The sequence below is a fragment of the Poecilia formosa genome, unplaced genomic scaffold, assembly GCF_000485575.1.
Source record: "Poecilia formosa unplaced genomic scaffold, Poecilia_formosa-5.1.2 Scaffold172, whole genome shotgun sequence".
Taxonomy (NCBI): domain Eukaryota; kingdom Metazoa; phylum Chordata; class Actinopteri; order Cyprinodontiformes; family Poeciliidae; genus Poecilia; species Poecilia formosa.
Genome location: NW_006800111.1, coordinates 1,303,575 through 1,325,683, shown reverse-complemented (window position 1 = coordinate 1,325,683; position 22,109 = coordinate 1,303,575). Strand labels below are relative to the sequence as shown.

General features: G+C 38.7%; 3 protein-coding genes across 4 annotated transcripts in view; all 3 read right to left on the bottom strand.

Moving 5' to 3' along the window:
* Positions 1-22,109, bottom strand: part of LOC103147016 (integrin alpha-6-like) — a 43,100-nt gene that overhangs the window by 914 nt on the left and 20,077 nt on the right. The window contains exons 10-25 of the mRNA XM_016678009.1: positions 7,905-7,994; positions 7,438-7,499; positions 6,181-6,335; positions 5,947-6,090; positions 5,752-5,861; positions 5,498-5,654; positions 5,341-5,418; positions 5,160-5,227; positions 4,996-5,073; positions 4,817-4,919; positions 4,287-4,457; positions 3,099-3,188; positions 2,881-2,991; positions 2,408-2,506; positions 871-996; positions 707-782 (exon numbers count right to left, since the gene is read on the bottom strand). Of these exons, the coding sequence (XP_016533495.1) occupies positions 717-782; positions 871-996; positions 2,408-2,506; positions 2,881-2,991; positions 3,099-3,188; positions 4,287-4,457; positions 4,817-4,919; positions 4,996-5,073; positions 5,160-5,227; positions 5,341-5,418; positions 5,498-5,654; positions 5,752-5,861; positions 5,947-6,090; positions 6,181-6,335; positions 7,438-7,499; positions 7,905-7,994 (1,708 nt within the window). The 3' untranslated portion in view covers positions 707-716. The remainder of the gene's footprint in view (positions 1-706; positions 783-870; positions 997-2,407; positions 2,507-2,880; positions 2,992-3,098; positions 3,189-4,286; positions 4,458-4,816; positions 4,920-4,995; positions 5,074-5,159; positions 5,228-5,340; positions 5,419-5,497; positions 5,655-5,751; positions 5,862-5,946; positions 6,091-6,180; positions 6,336-7,437; positions 7,500-7,904; positions 7,995-22,109) is intronic.
* Positions 8,118-15,085, bottom strand: LOC103147017 (integrin alpha-6-like). Of its 2 annotated transcripts, none has more exons than XM_016678012.1 (6): positions 14,991-15,085; positions 10,025-10,152; positions 9,830-9,909; positions 9,461-9,716; positions 8,454-8,585; positions 8,118-8,351 (listed from the first exon to the last, which is right to left on the bottom strand). In XM_016678012.1, exons 2-6 carry the CDS (start codon positions 10,038-10,040, stop codon positions 8,134-8,136), a joined length of 702 nt encoding a protein of 233 aa, XP_016533498.1. In that variant the 5' UTR covers positions 10,041-10,152; positions 14,991-15,085; the 3' UTR covers positions 8,118-8,133. The 2 variants fall into 2 exon arrangements, with proteins under 2 accessions (XP_016533498.1, XP_007565216.2); XM_007565154.2 differs by lacking the exon at positions 14,991-15,085 and adding an exon at positions 12,781-13,071.
* Positions 15,235-20,720, bottom strand: LOC107837761 (integrin alpha-6-like). Its single transcript, XM_016678011.1, has 8 exons — positions 20,484-20,720; positions 17,726-17,853; positions 17,531-17,610; positions 17,162-17,417; positions 16,155-16,286; positions 15,839-16,052; positions 15,551-15,744; positions 15,235-15,470 (listed from the first exon to the last, which is right to left on the bottom strand). Exons 1-8 carry the CDS (start codon positions 20,657-20,659, stop codon positions 15,250-15,252), a joined length of 1,401 nt encoding a protein of 466 aa, XP_016533497.1. The 5' UTR covers positions 20,660-20,720; the 3' UTR covers positions 15,235-15,249.

The window sequence follows — 22,109 nt, the reverse complement described above, 5'->3', positions numbered from 1 at the left end:
AACTTAACTTGTACAATAATCCAAATGTGCCTCAATTTGTATTTAGATTGAACAGAAGTTTATTCTAGCAATCGCATTCAAATAAATATACACAAAGACTCAAAATTCAGCTCAATTCTCAGAAAATAAAAATGTTTCATAAGAACAAAAGAACAGAAAAGTAGAAATGTTATAGCCTGCATAACACCGGGATAGTTGCCGACATCCTCCATGAGGAGGGTAAGCTAAAGATGCTGGCCGTCACGACTGACTGCTGTATCCAATTGCATTAATTGAAATGTTGAGTGGAAGGAAAAAATTGCTCTATGAATATGAATAACTGCAGATTTGAGAGGATTTTAAAATAAAGCTCATTCTACAGTGTGAATTTTATTTTCCAATAGGACGAGACGCCAGCCAACAATGCTTAAAACACCAGTGTCTGCTTTATTGGCCATTTTGTCACTTTATTGATTAGCCACCTCACCGAAATCCCACAGACAATCTATAAAGTTTTCAGGGCAAAGATGAGACACCAGAGCAAAAGAATCGTTTCATTGCAAGCCCACAATAGCTGAATTTACAGAAAAAAATATACTGTACAATGAACCTGTTTCACTTTTTGCATTAACTTTGACATTGTAATGTGACGAGATGCAGTTGTAACGGAAAGTGGCGCGACTGTACCAAGAAAGGCCAACGCAAGACAAAAACCATGAAATCTCACCGCTGACTTTTCATGCGTTTGACGTCAGCTTCTCTTTGTCTGATGGATCCTCCTTATTTTTCCGAAAGACTCCACACTGAAATGAGGCATGTCGATAAAAACGTTATTGCAAAGGGCTTTTATGTCTGCCATTTGCTGACGGTGATAAAGTCTTTTATTCGTACCTTCCAAAGAAGGAAAGCCAGCAGGGCCAGCAACATCAGGATCAACAGGACGGACAGAAAAATGATCCACCAGGCCACTCCTCCCAACCGAGCCAAGCGTCTCTCTGGAAACACGGTCAACCTCACCTGGGAATCACGGCAGAAAAAGCAAGAACATTAGTATGAGGTTATTTGGTAATGTGAAACATAGAGATGTATATATAAAAAATGTGCAGCCTCAAACAGATTTCCCAGGACTTCTCTGTATTTACCTGCATCACTTGTCCCCATCACTCCTGATTAGCTTATTAAATGCTAATTTGTAGAGATCACAAGTCTGTCAGCAGATTCTGAGCTCAAAATTTCTGTAGCTCCTTCACATCAGAATCACCGTGGGCGTTTTTGTCTGCCCTTGTCTGGACTGTCAGGTGTGGTGTACCGCCATCTATTGGTAGGTTTGCGAACGTGCCACACATTTTCAGTTTTTTAGATCACAGATGGAGATGATCATACGACATAGTGGGGATACGACTTTCATGCCAAAATTAAAAATTTTCTTGAAATGAAGAAAAAATTGGTAAAACAATGAGTGTCGATTTTTATTTATGTCTTATTTTTGCTTTCATTTCATTTTTATAGCAAGTCCAATTAAAAGCGTCTGTCAGGTTCTATTTTTACTCTTCCATTCACCTGAGTGTGCCTCTTGTCTTATCCAATTTGTATTGTTTAACATTGTTTTATGTTTTTTTTTTCTCTTAATGTTGTTTAATGTTTCAATGTTGAAAAGTGTCCTTGGGTGTTTTGAAAGGCGCTGACAAATAAAATGTATTAGTATTATTATTATTATTATTAACAGGCAACTTTGCTGTACTTACTCATTAAATGTGGTTAAACAGAAAATGTTTTCAGACAAACCGTGAGACATATATCCCATTTTCTTTCCCCGTAAACATTAAAGCCTTTTTCTGCACCAACAAAATGGAAAACATTAAGTAACTGTGCAGCTTTTAAGAAACTAAATAAGTTGAAAAACCTTCTATGTTTAAGATTTACAATGAATTTTTGTTTTGTTTTGTCAAAATTGTGCTTGTTTTACTGAGCAGAGGTGAAAAAAAACTCCAAATTATTTTTCTTTCTATGAACAAATCCATACACAATAGATGGATGCACAGATTAAATTACTATTTAAAAGACCTTTTTACTAACTTAGGTAACTTGTTCCACTTTATAACTCTACATGACTAATTATAAAGTATAATTATGCACAATTTTATAATGATCTATTATGTGAAATACCCAAAAAAACATTACGCTTTGTGGTTACAATGCCTACAAATTAAAGGGCCATGACTACATTTGAAGGGTGCTATGCATATAATTCAAGTCAAATTTAGTTGTAGTACAGCGACCAAGAAATAATCAAAATATTTTAATATTTTGGTCATTTTATGGTCCCACAGTGTCGGGATTGCTTAAAAACATTTCTGCGTCTATTCTCCTGACTCTGTTTTGGGTTCATCAGTGTCACACAGATAATTTTCTATTTGTGTGTCCTCACCTGGGTCTCAGCACCCTCCTCCATTGCTATCGTTGTCGTGCTGTTAACATGCAGCGACGCCTCCACCATCACATCCACATAATCGAAGCCTGAAAATTCCTTTTATTTAAGGAGAAGGGAGAAAGTCAGGTTTATTTTTGCAATAATATCAAACATACACGTGGACTTTACGACAGAATAAAGGCATTTTCTTTCTCTTGCACAGATTCAGGACAAATGCTTTTTCAAACTTAGCTTTAATTGTTCTAAAAGGAATCGAAGAATATAATTAAGATCAGTAAATAAGGCTTCTGTTAGGATAGGCTCAACAATAAGAATCTACAACGGCAAGTCAAATTAGACTAACAAAAAGGTTTTAATTTCACATAATCCACACAAAACAAGCAAACTTCATTCTTAAAGACCAGACAACCTGCAGCTCATCTTAAATCCCCACTATTAGTGGAACAAACACAACAGTCTGTCTTTCATACCTCTATGAAAGTGTTATTCCACAGGCGAGAGTCCAGAGTGATGGTCGCCTTGTAGTCCAGGTCCCCCAGGAGGCACTTCATTGTCACACATTTTGCTCCATTGCCACACGACTGTACACAGACAGATCATTGTGTCGTTACCCTCACTGGTGGGGAGGTTAAGTTAAATATAGTATTTAATAAAGTCTGGAGAGAAGGAAGTGCTTGTGTCGTAATACCAAAGTCTGGTGCTTCTTATCTCCAATTAAGCGTGAAAGTGTCCCATTGATTCCTTTGGTAATGTCTCTTCTCTTTCTGTTAACCGATTTCTTAAAGAAGAAGAAGAAAAAAAAAACATAAATTATCATTTTTCTTTGTATTCCTCAACATGTATTCAGTCAGTGGAAATAACACTAGTCAAATAGCCAAAAAATAAAGTCTGGGGGGTTTTAGACTAATTTTGATGCACTCAATCAGGTCAACTTTCTGAACTAAGCTGCATATTAGTTTGGGATGCTGGGATGCAGTCATGACGGCTGATCACTGTTGAGATATCCCTGCTGCCGAGAAAATGAAGCGTTCGAAGAAACAAAAATTCTTGCCCTGCGTTTTGCACAATAAAGATTTAATTTTCAATTTACATGTACTTACCCTTATCGGTGTTTATTACTCATTTGAAAGAAATCCAATTTTTAAGAAATACACTCTGTTAGACAAATGAGACTAACAGCAAAAAACAGCATGTTTGTCATCAATGTCATCAATTTAGTCAGAAGATCAGATTTCTCTAAATCGAATAAGAATAAAATCTTGACCTGATTGAGAAAAGTGGATGTTATTTTAGGATTCAGCCATGCAAAGATAATCTTAATTCCTAACTCAGTCCTAATTCAGCTGAAAAAACATTGACAACTTCGAAAAAATCTATTTTTTTTACCTGGTGTAATCCATGTACTACACAAAATTATACGGAAGCGCATTGCTATCACGCAGGAAAAAAATTTTTTCGATCGCTATCTCGTTAAAACGAGATACTATCACATTTTAACGAGATACTTATCTTGTTATAACGAGATAGCGATCGAAAAAAAATTTTTCCTGTGTGATAGCAATGCGCTTCCGTAAAATTATACTTCAATCTTTTGATATTTAAATACAGACAAGAAGGCAGATGAAGACGTTCTCTTCGGGCCGAGGTGGGAGTCCAAACTTCACTTTTCTAAGTTGTCCATCTCCTCTTGGGGGATCTCAGAAATTCCCAAACACTGATAGCTGTTAAATATGCTAAATGTTAAATGGCCTGTGATTGTATAGAGCTTTGTCAAGACCTGAAAGTCCACACCTCTGGACTTGGTTCACAATCATTTCTCAACTCGGTCTAACTGGTCCGCCCAGTGGTCTTCTGCTTGATTCACTTTTTTCCTCACCTTTCCAAGATGGTTGATCTCCTCTTTGGGAGAGCACTCCATCTTCTTCAGGCCTGTGGAGCTGATCTTCATCAGGTAGAGCAGATGATGGTTTTTGTCTGTCATCTTTGGCCACTTTACGTTAAGGGTGACTTGTCCAATGTCTTTCAGACGCTTTCCTCGGTTGATGATCTGTTTTAATGGGGACATCAGTTCAAACCTTGGAAATATGCAAGTCTAAAATTTGGGACATCACTTAATAAGAAGGCAAGGTTATGCTCGGAATGAACAGCTTGTAATTGTGACACGCAATTTCATGTCAAGACCAATTTTTCGGACCATGGGATTTTAAATTAATCAAATTAATTATTTTTTATTTATTTCTGCAAGTAAAGCTCAATTTATTCAAATGTTTTTTTTTACACATGATCAGATGGGTAAATGTCTGTTTGTATGAGCCTTATATCAGCTTTTTTTATTTATTTTGTTTTGTTTTTTAAGCAAAACGTACACGGTGGCATCAGACAGGGTGGACGCGTTTCTATACTCACAGTGAACCAGTGTTTGATGGCACTGCCCATGTCACTTTCACTCTTAACGTCCGTCACACCTTTGGCGTCTCCATTGTAGTAGACCTGAGATGATTCAATTTGCCTGGAAAGAAAGCAGTTTGCGGTCAGTTGGCTGAATTAGTGCATGGCTGCGTCTCTTCCCTGTGAAAATGTCTTACCCCGATAAGGACAGCTTCAGTGTGACGGCCACCTTGGCCTTTGCTTTCACGGTCATCAGATTCTGCTGCGTACTTGTCCTGGTAAAAATGTACACAAGATCTATGCTAAAAGAAGTGAACTGAAAGCTACCCAAAGGTTTACAGAAGCAGAATCAGACACTTACGTTTTTAACTTGAGCTCAATTTCCACTTCGGTCCTGTTAGTGATATCGAACAGGATGTAGAAGGTTGTCTGTAAACAAACGCGCATATTAAATAAATTACAGTATGCATTCTGATGGGACTTTCTACATTATCTAAACTTAAATAGGTGCTGAATAGAAGCTCAGAGTAACTTTTTCTCACCACTGAGTCACGTTTGAAAGGGTTCCCAACGTCACAGTCAACCTTAGATCCATTTTGGTTTGGGTTGCAGGAGACTTGCTGCAATCAATGATAACTCACCATTTAGAACCAGAAAGTACATGTGCGGGAGACTGATTGTCGGATAAGAGAAACTCACTCCAGCTCCAAGCATGTATGTAGCGTAGGTCACAGATCTGGGGAAGTTAGCAACCACAAAAGCCTCATATGCATCATCTCCCTTTTGATTGGTCACTGTCACTTCCAGGGCAGCGCTTTTTTGGCCACTTAGCGAGATCACCGGTACTCCATTTTCCCTTTAAACACATTAGATTACAAGCAACGTATGCTGATCAGTGTAGCTTTGCTTGCTTCAGTAGCAACCCTTTTGGTTAAATCTGTAAATCCTCTTACATTTCTAAAGAATCAACTTTATCTCCATCTTTGCAGACGTAGCGATATTTTAGCATCAGGTTGCTCTTGCACACGTCATTGTCGCCACATCCGTCTTTCAAAAATGCCACCTGCAAGCATGTTGATGCACATCAGAAGCACTATTAAAGCAAGACGTGGTTATTTCATGTATACAGCGAGAAAATACAAACGTACGTTTGATCGAAATGGTTCTACGTCTTTGGGATCCAGGACAGGTGCAAGCGGAGCGTTTTGGGCCTGTCTTCGTTTGCGTTTAGCATTCTGGATGTTCACAGAAACATCGATGGGGATCCCATGCATCTTGTCCTTAATGTTGTCCTGTTAAGAGGGGAACGTCACACAATGTTTGTCATGTCACACAATACGTTTTTAGATAAGCAACGGAGAGAGACATGCGTGGACGTATACCTTCATGACAAGAGAACGAGTGACACATTTTCGCGGCTCTTTTGCATCCATGGTAATGAGCCCGGTGGACAGACTTTCCAGACCTGTGAATGTCCCCCTGGGATCGAGATTGTTTCTCTTGCGATCAGCATCCACTTCAAAATGGTACTTCATCGCTAAATGCAACACAAGAGGCGAAGCAGCACAAGAAAAAGATACTTATGTGCAAATTCACGCAAAATAAGAATGATAGGCTGTATATTAAGGGCTAATTTACAACATCAGGAAAATAATACAGTACATGCTGTTTGTAACAGAATGTAACAGAAAATATACTTTCCAATAAGTTAATCTCATGTTTAGTCAGACCAGATAATAATTTCACTAAAGTGTTTGGAGTCAAGAAGATATTTTTGATGTGATGCATCAAAAATATCTATATAACCTTTTGTATATGATGCGGGCTTTGGGGTTCTTTTGGTCAGTTGTTTTGGATGTTGTTTTGCTCTTGGTACTTTCTTATAGTTGTCATTTTCTGTCATTGTTGAATCATGGACCTTGACTAATGAGATCATGGTTCATGGTTCTTTTGTGACTTCCTGGATAAGTTGTGGATGCACTCCTGTAGATAATTTGCCACTTGATTCAGTGCTGTTCTGTGTTTTTTTTTTTTTCATCTATCTATTCTCTATCTTATAGGCTTATCCTTCGAGGGGTCAGACAGACAGGACAAATAGGACAAAAACTAAGGAGAGTTTAGCGAGACTAATTAATCTGCCAGTCATGTTTGAACCCCAGACCTACTTGCTGTAAGGCAACAGTGCTACCAACTGTGCCCCTGTGCAGCCTGTTTGTTTCATTTGTGCATGCTGGCTTCTGCTGTGGTTCACTGATGTCCCACAGCCTTGGTCATCTATTCAACACATTCTGTGTTCTTGAATTTCTCCAGGTTGAGAGATTATGCCAATCTGTGTTGCGGTTTGCGATCTTTTGGCGTGCTTCGTGTTGACAAACTGGTTGTCTTTAAGTGATTTCTTGAGTCTACAGGTCAGAGAAGTAATCAGGTACGTTTGTTTGCTTGCATAATAAGACTCGCCTTTCCATAGAGATGTTGAATGAAACATTTAGGCGTGACTAAACAACAAACGCAGTGCAAATGTACAAGGAAGCAAACACTTTTTTCATTACAATATATTGCTGTTATCTACATTGTGAAAATGCAATAAAAAAAACTGTTTTAGCAAAAATGATTCGAAAGGAAAATGAGGTTCTGCTCACTCAGCGGGGTAGAAGAGCTCTGCACGCCACCGTTGAAGCTGAAGCATGCTTCAACTTTCAGGCTGTGGGAACAAAAAAGGTAAACTATAATCAGACATACAGCATCTCTGGCAAGTTAATTTTTGAGCAGATTTTCACATGTCTAAAAGTTAAAAGCACATAATGAATATAAAATTAGACAATGGCACAAAACAGTATGAAATACCATGAAAAAGAAATCCTCTTGTGTTCAAATCATAATTGTAGATTTGAACGAATCTACAATTATGGCAACACAAAAATGTGAAAAGGGGAAAGAGACAAAAACTGAACTTAAGAAAGATTAAATAATATTTCTAGCAATACTTCTGGAAGATTTAACAAAAATATTTTTTTAACAGATTATATTTATGTAACCAAGTTAGAATTGTCAGTAATTATTAGGTCTTTGCAAGGATGATGTTGAAGGACGAGGTGGGCGCTCTTACCAGACCCCTTCAGGACAGTTCTTCTTGGTGAGGTCAATTTTTTCTGGCGTAATGGTGATTTTCTTCTCAATGCTAACAACTGGTCGGGTTCTGTGAAGAAACAACTCAGTGAGCATCTCTGTAAATATTGCTAAGCGGCGCTAGGTCAGAGCAATGCATCGGCGCATCAGCTTTAAATTTCTCACTTATAGANAGCAGAAGTGAAGTGTCTGTGGCTCAATCTGCACTCTTACCCATCCCCGTTGAGATCCAGCACAGTCAGATCGTATCCAAAGGAGGAAGCCAGGCCCTCGCCTTCAAGGCTGAACTCCTCTTGCATGTCTTTGCGCTCCTTAGAGCCTTTCTTTAGCAGAATCACCGCTCCACTGAAGTAAGCCCTGGGAGCTCCTGCCACCACCGTCAGCTGACCCTTGTTGGTCAAAGCTTTTCCAACGGCCATGGAGAAACCTAAAACAGAGTTCAACATAGTTAATAGTTAATAGTCAACATAGTTAACATAGTCACTAAAAAATGTGTAACTGGCATAATGATAAAACACAAGTATTTTACCCAAGTAGCTGTTGTCAGGAGTGGGGACCTGATTGGGATTTTTCGCCTCCTCACCTCCCGTTTCCAATGGCACCTCGTCAAATAAATCCAAGTCAAAAAGAGTGTCGTTCCTTTGCTCCATGTGCACCAAGCCTTAATTAAAAAAAAAAAGTACACCAAAGGAGAGAAGAGACAAGTTTAGTTGATGTTTTACAAAAGTCTACTAAACTCTTAAGACTGCAGTGTATATCTTTTACAAAAAAAAATAGTTTCTTTTTACATATTTGTTAAAACCCCCATGATGTCGTGACACTATGGTATCAGATGAATAATCTGTGAAAAAGAATTTGCTCCTCTGCCTTTTCTCTGTACTCCCAGTACTAACTAACCAGAAACAACCAATCAGAAGCAGGACTATAGTCAATCAAGCTTGTGTACACACTGCTCACATCCCTCCCTTTTGCTCTCAGCTTCTTCCTGCTACAAATCCTTTTGTAAGGATAAGACTTTATTTGTCTCCATGGGAACTGGGAGCGGTGCATGTTGAGCCAAAAACATCTCTTTCCATCCTAGTTTTCCATTTTTACTGAAGCCCTTGCAGAAGCATTTTGTCAAAACATTCTTATGAAAGGAATGCCAATTAAATCAACAAAACAAAACAAAAATTTGTTTATATGCTGACAACATCCTGCTATTACTTAAGACCCGTATTCTTCAGTGGCTGAAACAATCAAAAATAATTAATCAATTCTCAAAAATATCTATTTAGTCCAAAACATAAGTTATAGGGAAGAGGAATCCTAACTGTTCAACTGCCCTGGTTCCTAAAGTAAGTATATAGGTAATTTTCACAGAAATAAAGTCACAACACTCCGTACAACAAAAAGCAAAGTTATACAAAGAATGAAAACGAGCATAAGAAGCACAATAAAAACAAAAGAGCTTTGAGTCGGTCTTTAAAAACTAACTAAAAAGCAAACTGTTTCAAAGTCTTGCAGCCCGTGGCAAGTTTAACCTAAACACGTTACCTTTCCAGTCGTAAGCTCCTGGAGCTCCAAAGATGAAGTAGCGGTGTTCCATGTCGAATGCGACAGAGACGCCCTGCTGGCAGGAACCAAACAGCTGATGGCCCGGGTTCCGACCTTTACAAAAATGCCAGTCACCTCCATCTCTCACTCCATCTTCTGGTGAGCTCTTCAGAGTTACATCTTGGCTTAGCACGTAGCAGCGGCCGAGGATGTTACGGGTTTGAGATTTCAACTCCTGGTACCGATGGGCGCACGTCTACCATGGACAGAGAAGGACATAATGACCAAGAGATTCTGACTGACACCTTGACCATAAATCTTTGGGGGGAAAAAAAAAATCAAAATGTCTTTTTGGAACGGCATTCTCACTATAATTTTGCCTCCTGGCCCTTGACTGTTGACTGACACCCCCATCCACTGATTTTCTTTTTTTTCGGTTGACACATTTTCTGTGAAAGAACAGACAAAAGTCGAAAGATAAACAACACAATAAAACTATTTTTTTTAAGTAAATAAAAAGGTTGAAACTGGAAAAATAGAAAAGCCAGTCAGAATATAAATTACCATCATTATCAAACATAACTCTTTGGCAATCACTGGGGTTTGGGCTGATTTCACACTTGTAGAGTCCTCCTGTCACCTTAGATTTCTGATTATTCAGCGCTTTCTCTTGCGGCGCTCCAACCAGCAGTCTGCAACAGAAGCACATGTATATCAAGGCAATTCTTTCACATAGCATCAACAAAATCTTAAGGTGTCTTTTTTCTTCTGTGATAACATTTCCAGCATCTAGGGACATTTTCTGAGGGCATTTTTTTGTTTTTGTTTTTCTGCTCCCAACATAAGGACCAAGCCCAGTCTAGCAAATTAAATGAGGTGCGACTTTTTTAAAAGTCAATCTCTGACAATGAATCAGATTGACCATTTCCTGATTCATCTACTAAAGAAAAAAAAAGTGAAGAGTTGCCTTTTGCCAGCAATCAAGTCTCTCTCTGCTACAGCAGAAAGATCCAGCAATTGGATGTTTATTTAAAAAATCACGAGCTGAAAGAGAAGGACTGGAAGCACAGCAGACCTTTAGAAAACAGTTACGACTTAATGCAATTCTGTAGTAATGATACTGATTACAAATGCAATCCTGGGCATCGTCCCAAACATGATAACTCGGTTTTTCACCACAAAGAGTCAACAGTGCTAAAAAAATCTGATCCTCTGTTTTTAGAGGCAGAATCCTGGAGAATTTTATCTTTCATTTAAAAGGTAAAATTATCAAAACACTGGGAATGCAGAAACATAAAGATTGAGGTGAAGCACAGACAGAACAAATGAGATTTAATCTGAACTAAAAAGGCACTTCTGGAAAACCAACTAGAGAGGATTTAATGCATCGTGGAGGATGTGTATTTAAGATAAAGTGTCAGAACATTATCTTAACTGAGTCAGCTAAAGTTGGGTCAACATATTGCAAGCGCCAGCTTGGACAAAAACATATGAAGCATTAAATATATGAAGAATAATGGAAGAGACTGAAGCATCTGGAAAGTAGTAGTTCCCGAGCTGAAATAATATAATGATACAAAAACACAACAGGCATATATCACGATGAACATGATGTCAGTGCAAAGGCACTGAACAAGACTGTCCAAATAAAATACTGACTACAAACTAAATCTAACTAAAACTAAAATAACATAGCAGTGACTTGGCGAGAAAAACAAAACAATAAACTAAAATCCCAAGAGTCATGAAAATTCATGGCAGTGGCTTGATGAACTTTAATGAAGCACTGGGATTCGGTATTAATCAATGCATGTTCTTAAATGCCTGGTCAGAATGAAGGAACAAAAGAAATCCTGATTAGGACAGATGTTGTTCATTCAGTTTCTCTCTCAAATATACCTATTATATTCGCTTGCACAAGTTAGTGCATGCGCAACTAACTTCAGTATAAAATGTTAGTTTCTCCCAGTAAATTCTTGAATCACTTTTGCACTGACTGTTTGGTTTTTGTGGTTTACTTTTAGTTGCTCCTCTTCCCATTTTTTTTTTCCAAATTCCTTTCACTTTTTTCAGCAGCATCACTGACATTCATATACTCACACATTTCCCCTCCTAAATCTCTAAAACGTACATTCATTCCCACTATGAGCACCTTTTCAAGTTGGACCTCTCTTCCACGTTCTCGCGGAGACAGCCTCATCTTGCAGATGTGAGACCATAACACAAGCAGACATTCACGGGTTCCCACCCACTCCTGTCGGTACAAGAACTAATGTCCCCTCAGGACATAAAAGTCTCTGGAACGCGTACGTCTGACTAAAGGTTGGCATGGACAGAATGAAAAACAGTGCTGTGACTCACTGTGCACACCCAGCTGTATCATCCAAACATGCCAGCAAACATGTTGGTGCAAAAACACCTCCGAGAACTCCGAGGACAAATTAATTACCTGCCTTTTCTTTTGCTTCGAGCTAAGCGTGCATCAAGCACCACGCTGACCTCTGGTGCTCTCCCAAGTGACGAAGGTTAATACCTCAATGCTTTGCTGGTGTTTGCCTTACTACCAATGAAAGACTCCGGGAACACTTTAATAAACTTCAGGTTTTTGTTAATCAAATGCAAATAAGCACACAACAGTAAGCAGTAGCACCTTTGGGTAAAACAAAGGAAAGGAAGTCGTCACTCAAGAAGTTACTTGCCCTATCACAGCTGCTCTGCTTCAGAGGTGCAAATCTAAAACTTTACTACATTATCAAATTAAGAGAAAAAAAAAACTTGATCTGGTTCCCAAACTCTTTACCTGCAAGTCAACAATGGCAGAGATGCATAACCCTAACAAATACATGCAAGTATTCATGTAGGTAGCCATTCCATCGAGCCAACTAAATGACAGCACAGTAAAAAAGACGACTTGTAAACCACCAGATTATGAATGAAGTCGTCATAATCTGGCCATTTTCAAATTTATCTAAGGTTCTGAGAGCTAAACAACTCCTAATTGGTGTTTCCTGGCCCACTTCTGGGCTCTAACCCCCGGTTTATTTTAGCTTTCAAGCACACTATTAACATGATTGCAAGCTGCCTTCATGTGGCATGAAAAAGAAAAACATTTTCTTCTGATCTCACCTGAAGACAACCTAAAAAGAAAGAAGAAGAGAGCAAAACAACTGCAAGTCTAAAAATTTGTGACCTGGAAAGAAAGTGACACAAGCAAATACAGTTGATGCAAAAACCTAAGACTTAGACTTAGACTTGAAGAATACAGAAATAAATTCCTTTCCACATATAAGTTTCCTCTAAACTCATGCTTTGGTTCTTACATTCTCTTGTCCTGTGGTCTAAGTTGTTGGTGCATTGCGAGAGAAAAGCCGAACAGGCTCCCCGGGCTTCCATCTCTCTGCAGGACATTTTCCGTGTCCAGATTGAATGCAGAGAGTCGCCTACATCCTAGTAACAAGATGAACAGAAACAGCCCGCTGTTGGTGCAGCCCTCCATTAGAGTGTAAATCTTCCCTGAAGAGGCAAAAAGGTGAGTCTTTGGGGAAGAAGGTGCAGAGTGCAATACAAGAGACACCGGATGAGAGTTAAATGCCATTTCACGTTCTGCTCCTCCCTCCCGTCCTTCACCACACCTTAAATGCTTTATACCTAACTCACAGTCGCACTTACAATTCTGTAACCTCGGGGTGTTTTTTTTATTGCCCCACTTTGCGGTTTTTTTCATTGACCAAAAAAAAATTCAATAGTCTAGCACAACTAATATTAGAAGTAGCTTCTCTAAATTCAACAGAAAATTCATCTTTATATGATTACTGCAAGCTCTAGATTTTTAATTCCTATGTGAAGGTATCTTCAATTCTTAATGAATCACTATTAACTGCTATATATGTCTGCAAATGTGACTTGTAACCAGACACCAGCTGGTTCCTAATGAATCTTTATCCACTCTTTATGAGTAAATATCTCTGTTTACTTCATATTATCAGGGCTGAGCGCTGCAGCTTCAGAATTAGCACCATCTGATGGAGCTTGTTTCACTGAATGAGCAAAAACAAATATATTAAATAGCCAAATATTCATAATTATTTACTAAATATACTAAGCTTTTGAAATAGTCAAAAATCTGAATGCAAATGATTTGACTGCACTGCTGAATATGTTATTGGATTTTTATTTCCTTTTCATTTATGTTTGATGATTACTGGCGTTGCATAAGTTTAATGTCTTTTAGTGATGTTTTCTTTAAAGTCATCATTTTAAATAAATTAATTAAAATTGAAATCTTGATGGGTCTTTCCTGTTTAAGTAGTGCAATAACAACAACAACAACAACAACAATAATAATAACTAGAACATTTCTGAAGAAATTTAAATGGGGCCTGCCAAAGTGTGCCCGTCTGATGCTACAAATTAGCATCAATGATAAAGTAAGCTGCAATGTACTCAATAGCATGTGGAGAGTCACAAACATGTTGAGTAACATGGACTTACTCCATTTTGTATGTTAAAATTAGTGTACAAGTTAAAATGAGCCAAATTGCTAATATTAGCCTAAATGCTGTCAGCATGTTGTTTTACATTTACTTCCTCCATTCAGTGTACTAAGTGTGACTAATAAATAAGAAAAACAGATAAAAGCTATTTTTAGGGAAAAGGCTAATGCTAATAGGGAGCAGTGAAATGCTCATGTTTGTGGTTTGTGGCAGTGTATTAACCGACAAAAGAGATGCCATTTCTATCATGAATATAGATTAGCCAAAAACCCTATAAATTACAATGAAATAATGCTACTTCCGCTAGCCGCCAGAAGTAAGACCCATAATCGTTTCCCCAGTAAGCCTCTCAGGAAGGTGGATAGAATGTTCAGTTCCAATGGTATCCAATGGTATACGTTCTCCACGAACATGCTGTGCGCAAACGGAGAAGGGTGGCCATTGTCCGGCCACGCCCCGGCCCAGTCGCGGAAGGCTCTCCTCGCCACCGGAGTCGGACTGTTTTGTTGATATTCACTTTAGTGCAGCTCCATCGAGTGGATGCATAAGGTAACTCCAGCCTCTACTGTACCGTCTATTCTATGCGCCGTATAATGCGGTGCCCCTTATATATGTAAAAGTTTTAAAATAGGCCATTCATTGAAGATGCACCTTATAATCCAGTGCGCCTTATAGTGCGGAAAATACAGTAATTTGCAGTGAGAACTTGGAAATTGTGGTTATTATTATTGTCTTTACTATTATTATTGTTGTTCCATTATCAAAACAAAGCTCTATACCAAGTGTGCTAAGGTCCTGTCTTCAATTTATTATCGTTCAACTTCTAGATGCATCTCTGCACCAACACACCTGAATCAAATAGCTACATTCCTTCATCAGAAACCATCCTGCTTTGCAGGGGCCTGATAATGAGCCATCCAGGTGTGGTGGAGAAGGGATGCATCTAATAGTTACTGGACAGTAGCTCTCAACGATTAGATCCCTGATCAAAACGTGTATTTGTTTTATAGAGAAGTGGAAAAAAGTAGCCGTATTACCTTGTTTTTAGGTATCTTAGGGTCAAAGGTCAAATGCGCAGCCAGATGTACAGGTTGAGTATTAATCCACTGATGTCCACTCATGATCCAGGAAAGGAANAAAGACATCTTGAAAATGTGCAATGCAGATAAGAGACAGAAAGATAGCTTTGTATCAACTAGAGTACAAATATCTATATAAAGAAATAACAGATCCACTGGAAATATGCCCATCCAGACATCATTTAAATGAGAATTAGGAAATTCCTACATAAAAGTCCTAGAAAAAATAGTTTGATCCACACCAAATATGCTTTGGCCCCTTCCTAATTATCCAAAGCAAAACGCTGAGGGAGAGTCTCAAATTGGAAGATTTAGAAAGTGATTGTACTACTTTCCACACCTGTGTGGCTTTTTTCCTGAATCCTTCTGTGACTGACCCGTGGAAAATGTAGACCTTTCCTGCCCCGTTGTCCTCATAAGGAGCTCCGACTGCAAAATCTGACAGCGAGGCAGTTTGCTTGAGCATCTTTACAACATAAAGGGGGTCAAATACAGACACACAAATAATGCCTCCTTACCATGGTAACCGTCCTGGTTGATGTCGCCAAGGTTCTCCACGGCGAGGCCAAACATAGAATCTGCGGGTCCATCTATTCTTGTTGGTGTGACGTCGTTCCAATTTCCAGCCTTGTTGATGTAAACGTAGACAGCTCCTCCAATATCCGAGTCCTTCTCAAAGTACTGAGGGGCTCCAACAACTATGTCATCCCAGCTAACGAAGAAGAAGATCACAGACTCAGAGGAGTACAGTCAAAATTACAGTGAGAGCAGAAGTGAAGTGTCTGTGGCTCAATCTGCACTCTTACCCATCCCCGTTGAGATCCAGCACAGTCAGATCGTATCCAAAGGAGGAAGCCAGGCCCTCGCCTTCAAGGCTGAACTCCTCTTGCATGTCTTTGCGCTCCTTAGAGCCTTTCTTTAGCAGAATCACCGCTCCACTGAAGTAAGCCCTGGGAGCTCCTGCCACCACCGTCAGCTGACCCTTGTTGGTCAAAGCTTTTCCAACGGCCATGGAGAAACCTAAAACAGAGTTCAACATAGTTAATAGTTAATAGTCAACATAGTTAACATAGTCACTAAAAAATGTGTAACTGGCATAATGATAAAACACAAGTATTTTACCCAAGTAGCTGTTGTCAGGAGTGGGGACCTGATTGGGATTTTTCGCCTCCTCACCTCCCGTTTCCAATGGCACCTCGTCAAATAAATCCAAGTCAAAAAGAGTGTCGTTCCTTTGCTCCATGTGCACCAAGCCTTAATTAAAAAAAAAAAGTACACCAAAGGAGAGAAGAGACAAGTTTAGTTGATGTTTTACAAAAGTCTACTAAACTCTTAAGACTGCAGTGTATATCTTTTACAAAAAAAAATAGTTTCTTTTTACATATTTGTTAAAACCCCCATGATGTCGTGACACTATGGTATCAGATGAATAATCTGTGAAAAAGAATTTGCTCCTCTGCCTTTTCTCTGTACTCCCAGTACTAACTAACCAGAAACAACCAATCAGAAGCAGGACTATAGTCAATCAAGCTTGTGTACACACTGCTCACATCCCTCCCTTTTGCTCTCAGCTTCTTCCTGCTACAAATCCTTTTGTAAGGATAAGACTTTATTTGTCTCCATGGGAACTGGGAGCGGTGCATGTTGAGCCAAAAACATCTCTTTCCATCCTAGTTTTCCATTTTTACTGAAGCCCTTGCAGAAGCATTTTGTCAAAACATTCTTATGAAAGGAATGCCAATTAAATCAACAAAACAAAACAAAAATTTGTTTATATGCTGACAACATCCTGCTATTACTTAAGACCCGTATTCTTCAGTGGCTGAAACAATCAAAAATAATTAATCAATTCTCAAAAATATCTATTTAGTCCAAAACATAAGTTATAGGGAAGAGGAATCCTAACTGTTCAACTGCCCTGGTTCCTAAAGTAAGTATATAGGTAATTTTCACAGAAATAAAGTCACAACACTCCGTACAACAAAAAGCAAAGTTATACAAAGAATGAAAACGAGCATAAGAAGCACAATAAAAACAAAAGAGCTTTGAGTCGGTCTTTAAAAACTAACTAAAAAGCAAACTGTTTCAAAGTCTTGCAGCCCGTGGCAAGTTTAACCTAAACACGTTACCTTTCCAGTCGTAAGCTCCTGGAGCTCCAAAGATGAAGTAGCGGTGTTCCATGTCGAATGCGACAGAGACGCCCTGCTGGCAGGAACCAAACAGCTGATGGCCCGGGTTCCGACCTTTACAAAAATGCCAGTCACCTCCATCTCTCACTCCATCTTCTGGTGAGCTCTTCAGAGTTACATCTTGGCTTAGCACGTAGCAGCGGCCGAGGATGTTACGGGTTTGAGATTTCAACTCCTGGTACCGATGGGCGCACGTCTACCATGGACAGAGAAGGACATAATGACCAAGAGATTCTGACTGACACCTTGACCATAAATCTTTGGGGGGAAAAAAAAAATCAAAATGTCTTTTTGGAACGGCATTCTCACTATAATTTTGCCTCCTGGCCCTTGACTGTTGACTGACACCCCCATCCACTGATTTTCTTTTTTTTCGGTTGACACATTTTCTGTGAAAGAACAGACAAAAGTCGAAAGATAAACAACACAATAAAACTATTTTTTTTAAGTAAATAAAAAGGTTGAAACTGGAAAAATAGAAAAGCCAGTCAGAATATAAATTACCATCATTATCAAACATAACTCTTTGGCAATCACTGGGGTTTGGGCTGATTTCACACTTGTAGAGTCCTCCTGTCACCTTAGATTTCTGATTATTCAGCGCTTTCTCTTGCGGCGCTCCAACCAGCAGTCTGCAACAGAAGCACATGTATATCAAGGCAATTCTTTCACATAGCATCAACAAAATCTTAAGGTGTCTTTTTTCTTCTGTGATAACATTTCCAGCATCTAGGGACATTTTCTGAGGGCATTTTTTTGTTTTTGTTTTTCTGCTCCCAACATAAGGACCAAGCCCAGTCTAGCAAATTAAATGAGGTGCGACTTTTTTAAAAGTCAATCTCTGACAATGAATCAGATTGACCATTTCCTGATTCATCTACTAAAGAAAAAAAAAGTGAAGAGTTGCCTTTTGCCAGCAATCAAGTCTCTCTCTGCTACAGCAGAAAGATCCAGCAATTGGATGTTTATTTAAAAAATCACGAGCTGAAAGAGAAGGACTGGAAGCACAGCAGACCTTTAGAAAACAGTTACGACTTAATGCAATTCTGTAGTAATGATACTGATTACAAATGCAATCCTGGGCATCGTCCCAAACATGATAACTCGGTTTTTCACCACAAAGAGTCAACAGTGCTAAAAAAATCTGATCCTCTGTTTTTAGAGGCAGAATCCTGGAGAATTTTATCTTTCATTTAAAAGGTAAAATTATCAAAACACTGGGAATGCAGAAACATAAAGATTGAGGTGAAGCACAGACAGAACAAATGAGATTTAATCTGAACTAAAAAGGCACTTCTGGAAAACCAACTAGAGAGGATTTAATGCATCGTGGAGGATGTGTATTTAAGATAAAGTGTCAGAACATTATCTTAACTGAGTCAGCTAAAGTTGGGTCAACATATTGCAAGCGCCAGCTTGGACAAAAACATATGAAGCATTAAATATATGAAGAATAATGGAAGAGACTGAAGCATCTGGAAAGTAGTAGTTCCCGAGCTGAAATAATATAATGATACAAAAACACAACAGGCATATATCACGATGAACATGATGTCAGTGCAAAGGCACTGAACAAGACTGTCCAAATAAAATACTGACTACAAACTAAATCTAACTAAAACTAAAATAACATAGCAGTGACTTGGCGAGAAAAACAAAACAATAAACTAAAATCCCAAGAGTCATGAAAATTCATGGCAGTGGCTTGATGAACTTTAATGAAGCACTGGGATTCGGTATTAATCAATGCATGTTCTTAAATGCCTGGTCAGAATGAAGGAACAAAAGAAATCCTGATTAGGACAGATGTTGTTCATTCAGTTTCTCTCTCAAATATACCTATTATATTCGCTTGCACAAGTTAGTGCATGCGCAACTAACTTCAGTATAAAATGTTAGTTTCTCCCAGTAAATTCTTGAATCACTTTTGCACTGACTGTTTGGTTTTTGTGGTTTACTTTTAGTTGCTCCTCTTCCCATTTTTTTTTTCCAAATTCCTTTCACTTTTTTCAGCAGCATCACTGACATTCATATACTCACACATTTCCCCTCCTAAATCTCTAAAACGTACATTCATTCCCACTATGAGCACCTTTTCAAGTTGGACCTCTCTTCCACGTTCTCGCGGAGACAGCCTCATCTTGCAGATGTGAGACCATAACACAAGCAGACATTCACGGGTTCCCACCCACTCCTGTCGGTACAAGAACTAATGTCCCCTCAGGACATAAAAGTCTCTGGAACGCGTACGTCTGACTAAAGGTTGGCATGGACAGAATGAAAAACAGTGCTGTGACTCACTGTGCACACCCAGCTGTATCATCCAAACATGCCAGCAAACATGTTGGTGCAAAAACACCTCCGAGAACTCCGAGGACAAATTAATTACCTGCCTTTTCTTTTGCTTCGAGCTAAGCGTGCATCAAGCACCACGCTGACCTCTGGTGCTCTCCCAAGTGACGAAGGTTAATACCTCAATGCTTTGCTGGTGTTTGCCTTACTACCAATGAAAGACTCCGGGAACACTTTAATAAACTTCAGGTTTTTGTTAATCAAATGCAAATAAGCACACAACAGTAAGCAGTAGCACCTTTGGGTAAAACAAAGGAAAGGAAGTCGTCACTCAAGAAGTTACTTGCCCTATCACAGCTGCTCTGCTTCAGAGGTGCAAATCTAAAACTTTACTACATTATCAAATTAAGAGAAAAAAAAAACTTGATCTGGTTCCCAAACTCTTTACCTGCAAGTCAACAATGGCAGAGATGCATAACCCTAACAAATACATGCAAGTATTCATGTAGGTAGCCATTCCATCGAGCCAACTAAATGACAGCACAGTAAAAAAGACGACTTGTAAACCACCAGATTATGAATGAAGTCGTCATAATGTGGCCATTTTCAAATTTATCTAAGGTTCTGAGAGCTAAACAACTCCTAATTGGTGTTTCCTGGCCCACTTCTGGGCTCTAACCCCCGGTTTATTTTAGCTTTTCAAGCACACTATTGACATGATTGCAAGCTGCCTTCATGTGGCATGAAAAAGAAAAACATTTTCTTCTGATCTCACCTGAAGACAACCTAAAAAGAAAGAAGAAGAGCGCAAAACAACTGCAAGTCTAAAAATTTGTAACCTGGAAAGAAAGTGACACAAGCAAATACAGTTGATGCAAAAAACCTAAGACTTAGACTTAGACTTGAAGAATACAGAAATAAATTCCTTTCCACATATAAGTTTCCTCTAAACTCATGCTTTGGTTCTTACATTCTCTTGTCCTGTGGTCTAAGTTGTTGGTGCATTGCGAGAGAAAAGCCGAACAGGCTCCCCGGGCTTCCATCTCTCTGCAGGACATTTTCCGTGTCCAGATTGAATGCAGAGAGTCGCCTACATCCTAGTAACAAGATGAACAGAAACAGCCCGCTGTTGGTGCAGCCCTCCATTAGAGTGTAAATCTTCCCTGAAGAGGCAAAAAGGTGAGTCTTTGGGGAGGAAGGTGCAGAGTGCAATACAAGAGACACCGGATGAGAGTTAAATGCCATTTCATGTTCTGCTCCTCCCTCCCGTCCTTCACCACACCTTAAATGCTTTATACCTAACTCACGGTCGCACTTACAATTCTGTAACCTCGGGGTGTTTTTTTTATTGCCCCACTTTGCGGTTTTTTTCATTGACCAAAAAAAAATTCAATAGTCTAGCACAACTAATATTAGAAGTAGCTTCTCTAAATTCAACAGAAAATTCATCTTTATATGATTACTGCAAGCTCTAGATTTTTAATTCCTATGTGAAGGTATCTTCAATTCTTAATGAATCACTATTAACTGCTATATATGTCTGCAAATGTGACTTGTAACCAGACACCAGCTGGTTCCTAATGAATCTTTATCCACTCTTTATGAGTAAATATCTCTGTTTACTTCATATTATCAGGGCTGAGCGCTGCAGCTTCAGAATTAGCACCATCTGATGGAGCTTGTTTCACTGAATGAGCAAAAACAAATATATTAAATAGCCAAATATTCATAATTATTTACTAAATATACTAAGCTTTTGAAATAGTCAAAAATCTGAATGCAAATGATTTGACTGCACTGCTGAATATGTTATTGGATTTTTATTTCCTTTTCATTTATGTTTGATGATTACTGGCGTTGCATAAGTTTAATGTCTTTTAGTGATGTTTTCTTTAAAGTCATCATTTTAAATAAATTAATTAAAATTGAAATCTTGATGGGTCTTTCCTGTTTAAGTAGTGCAATAACAACAACAATAACAACAACTAGAACATTTCTGAAGAAATTTAAATGGGGCCTGCCAAAGTGTGCCTGTCTGATGCTACAAATTAGCATCAATGATAAAGTAAGCTGTAATGTACTCAATAGCATGTGGAGAGTCACAAACATGTTGAGTAAGATGGACTTACTCCATTTTGTATGTTAAAATTAGCGTACAAGTTAAAATGAGCCAAATTGCTAACATTAGCCTAAATGCTGTCACTAGCATGTTGTTTTACATTTACTTCCTCCATTCAGTGTACTAAGTGTGACTAATAAATAAGAAAAACAGATAAAAAATATTTTTAGGGAAAAGGCTAATGCTAATGGGGAGCAGTGAAATGCTCATGTTTGTGCTAATGTTAATACACTGCCTTGCTGCACAAGGCAGTGTATTAACCGACAAAAGAGATGCCATTTCTATCATGAATATAGATTAGCCAAAAACCCTATAAATTACAATGAAATACTGCTACTTCCGCTAGCCGCCAGAAGTAAGACCCACAATCGTTTCCCCAGTCAGCCTCTCAGGAAGGTGGATAGAATGTTCAGTTCCAATGGTATCCAATGGTATACGTTCTCCACGAACATGCTGTGCGCAAACGGAGAAGGGTGG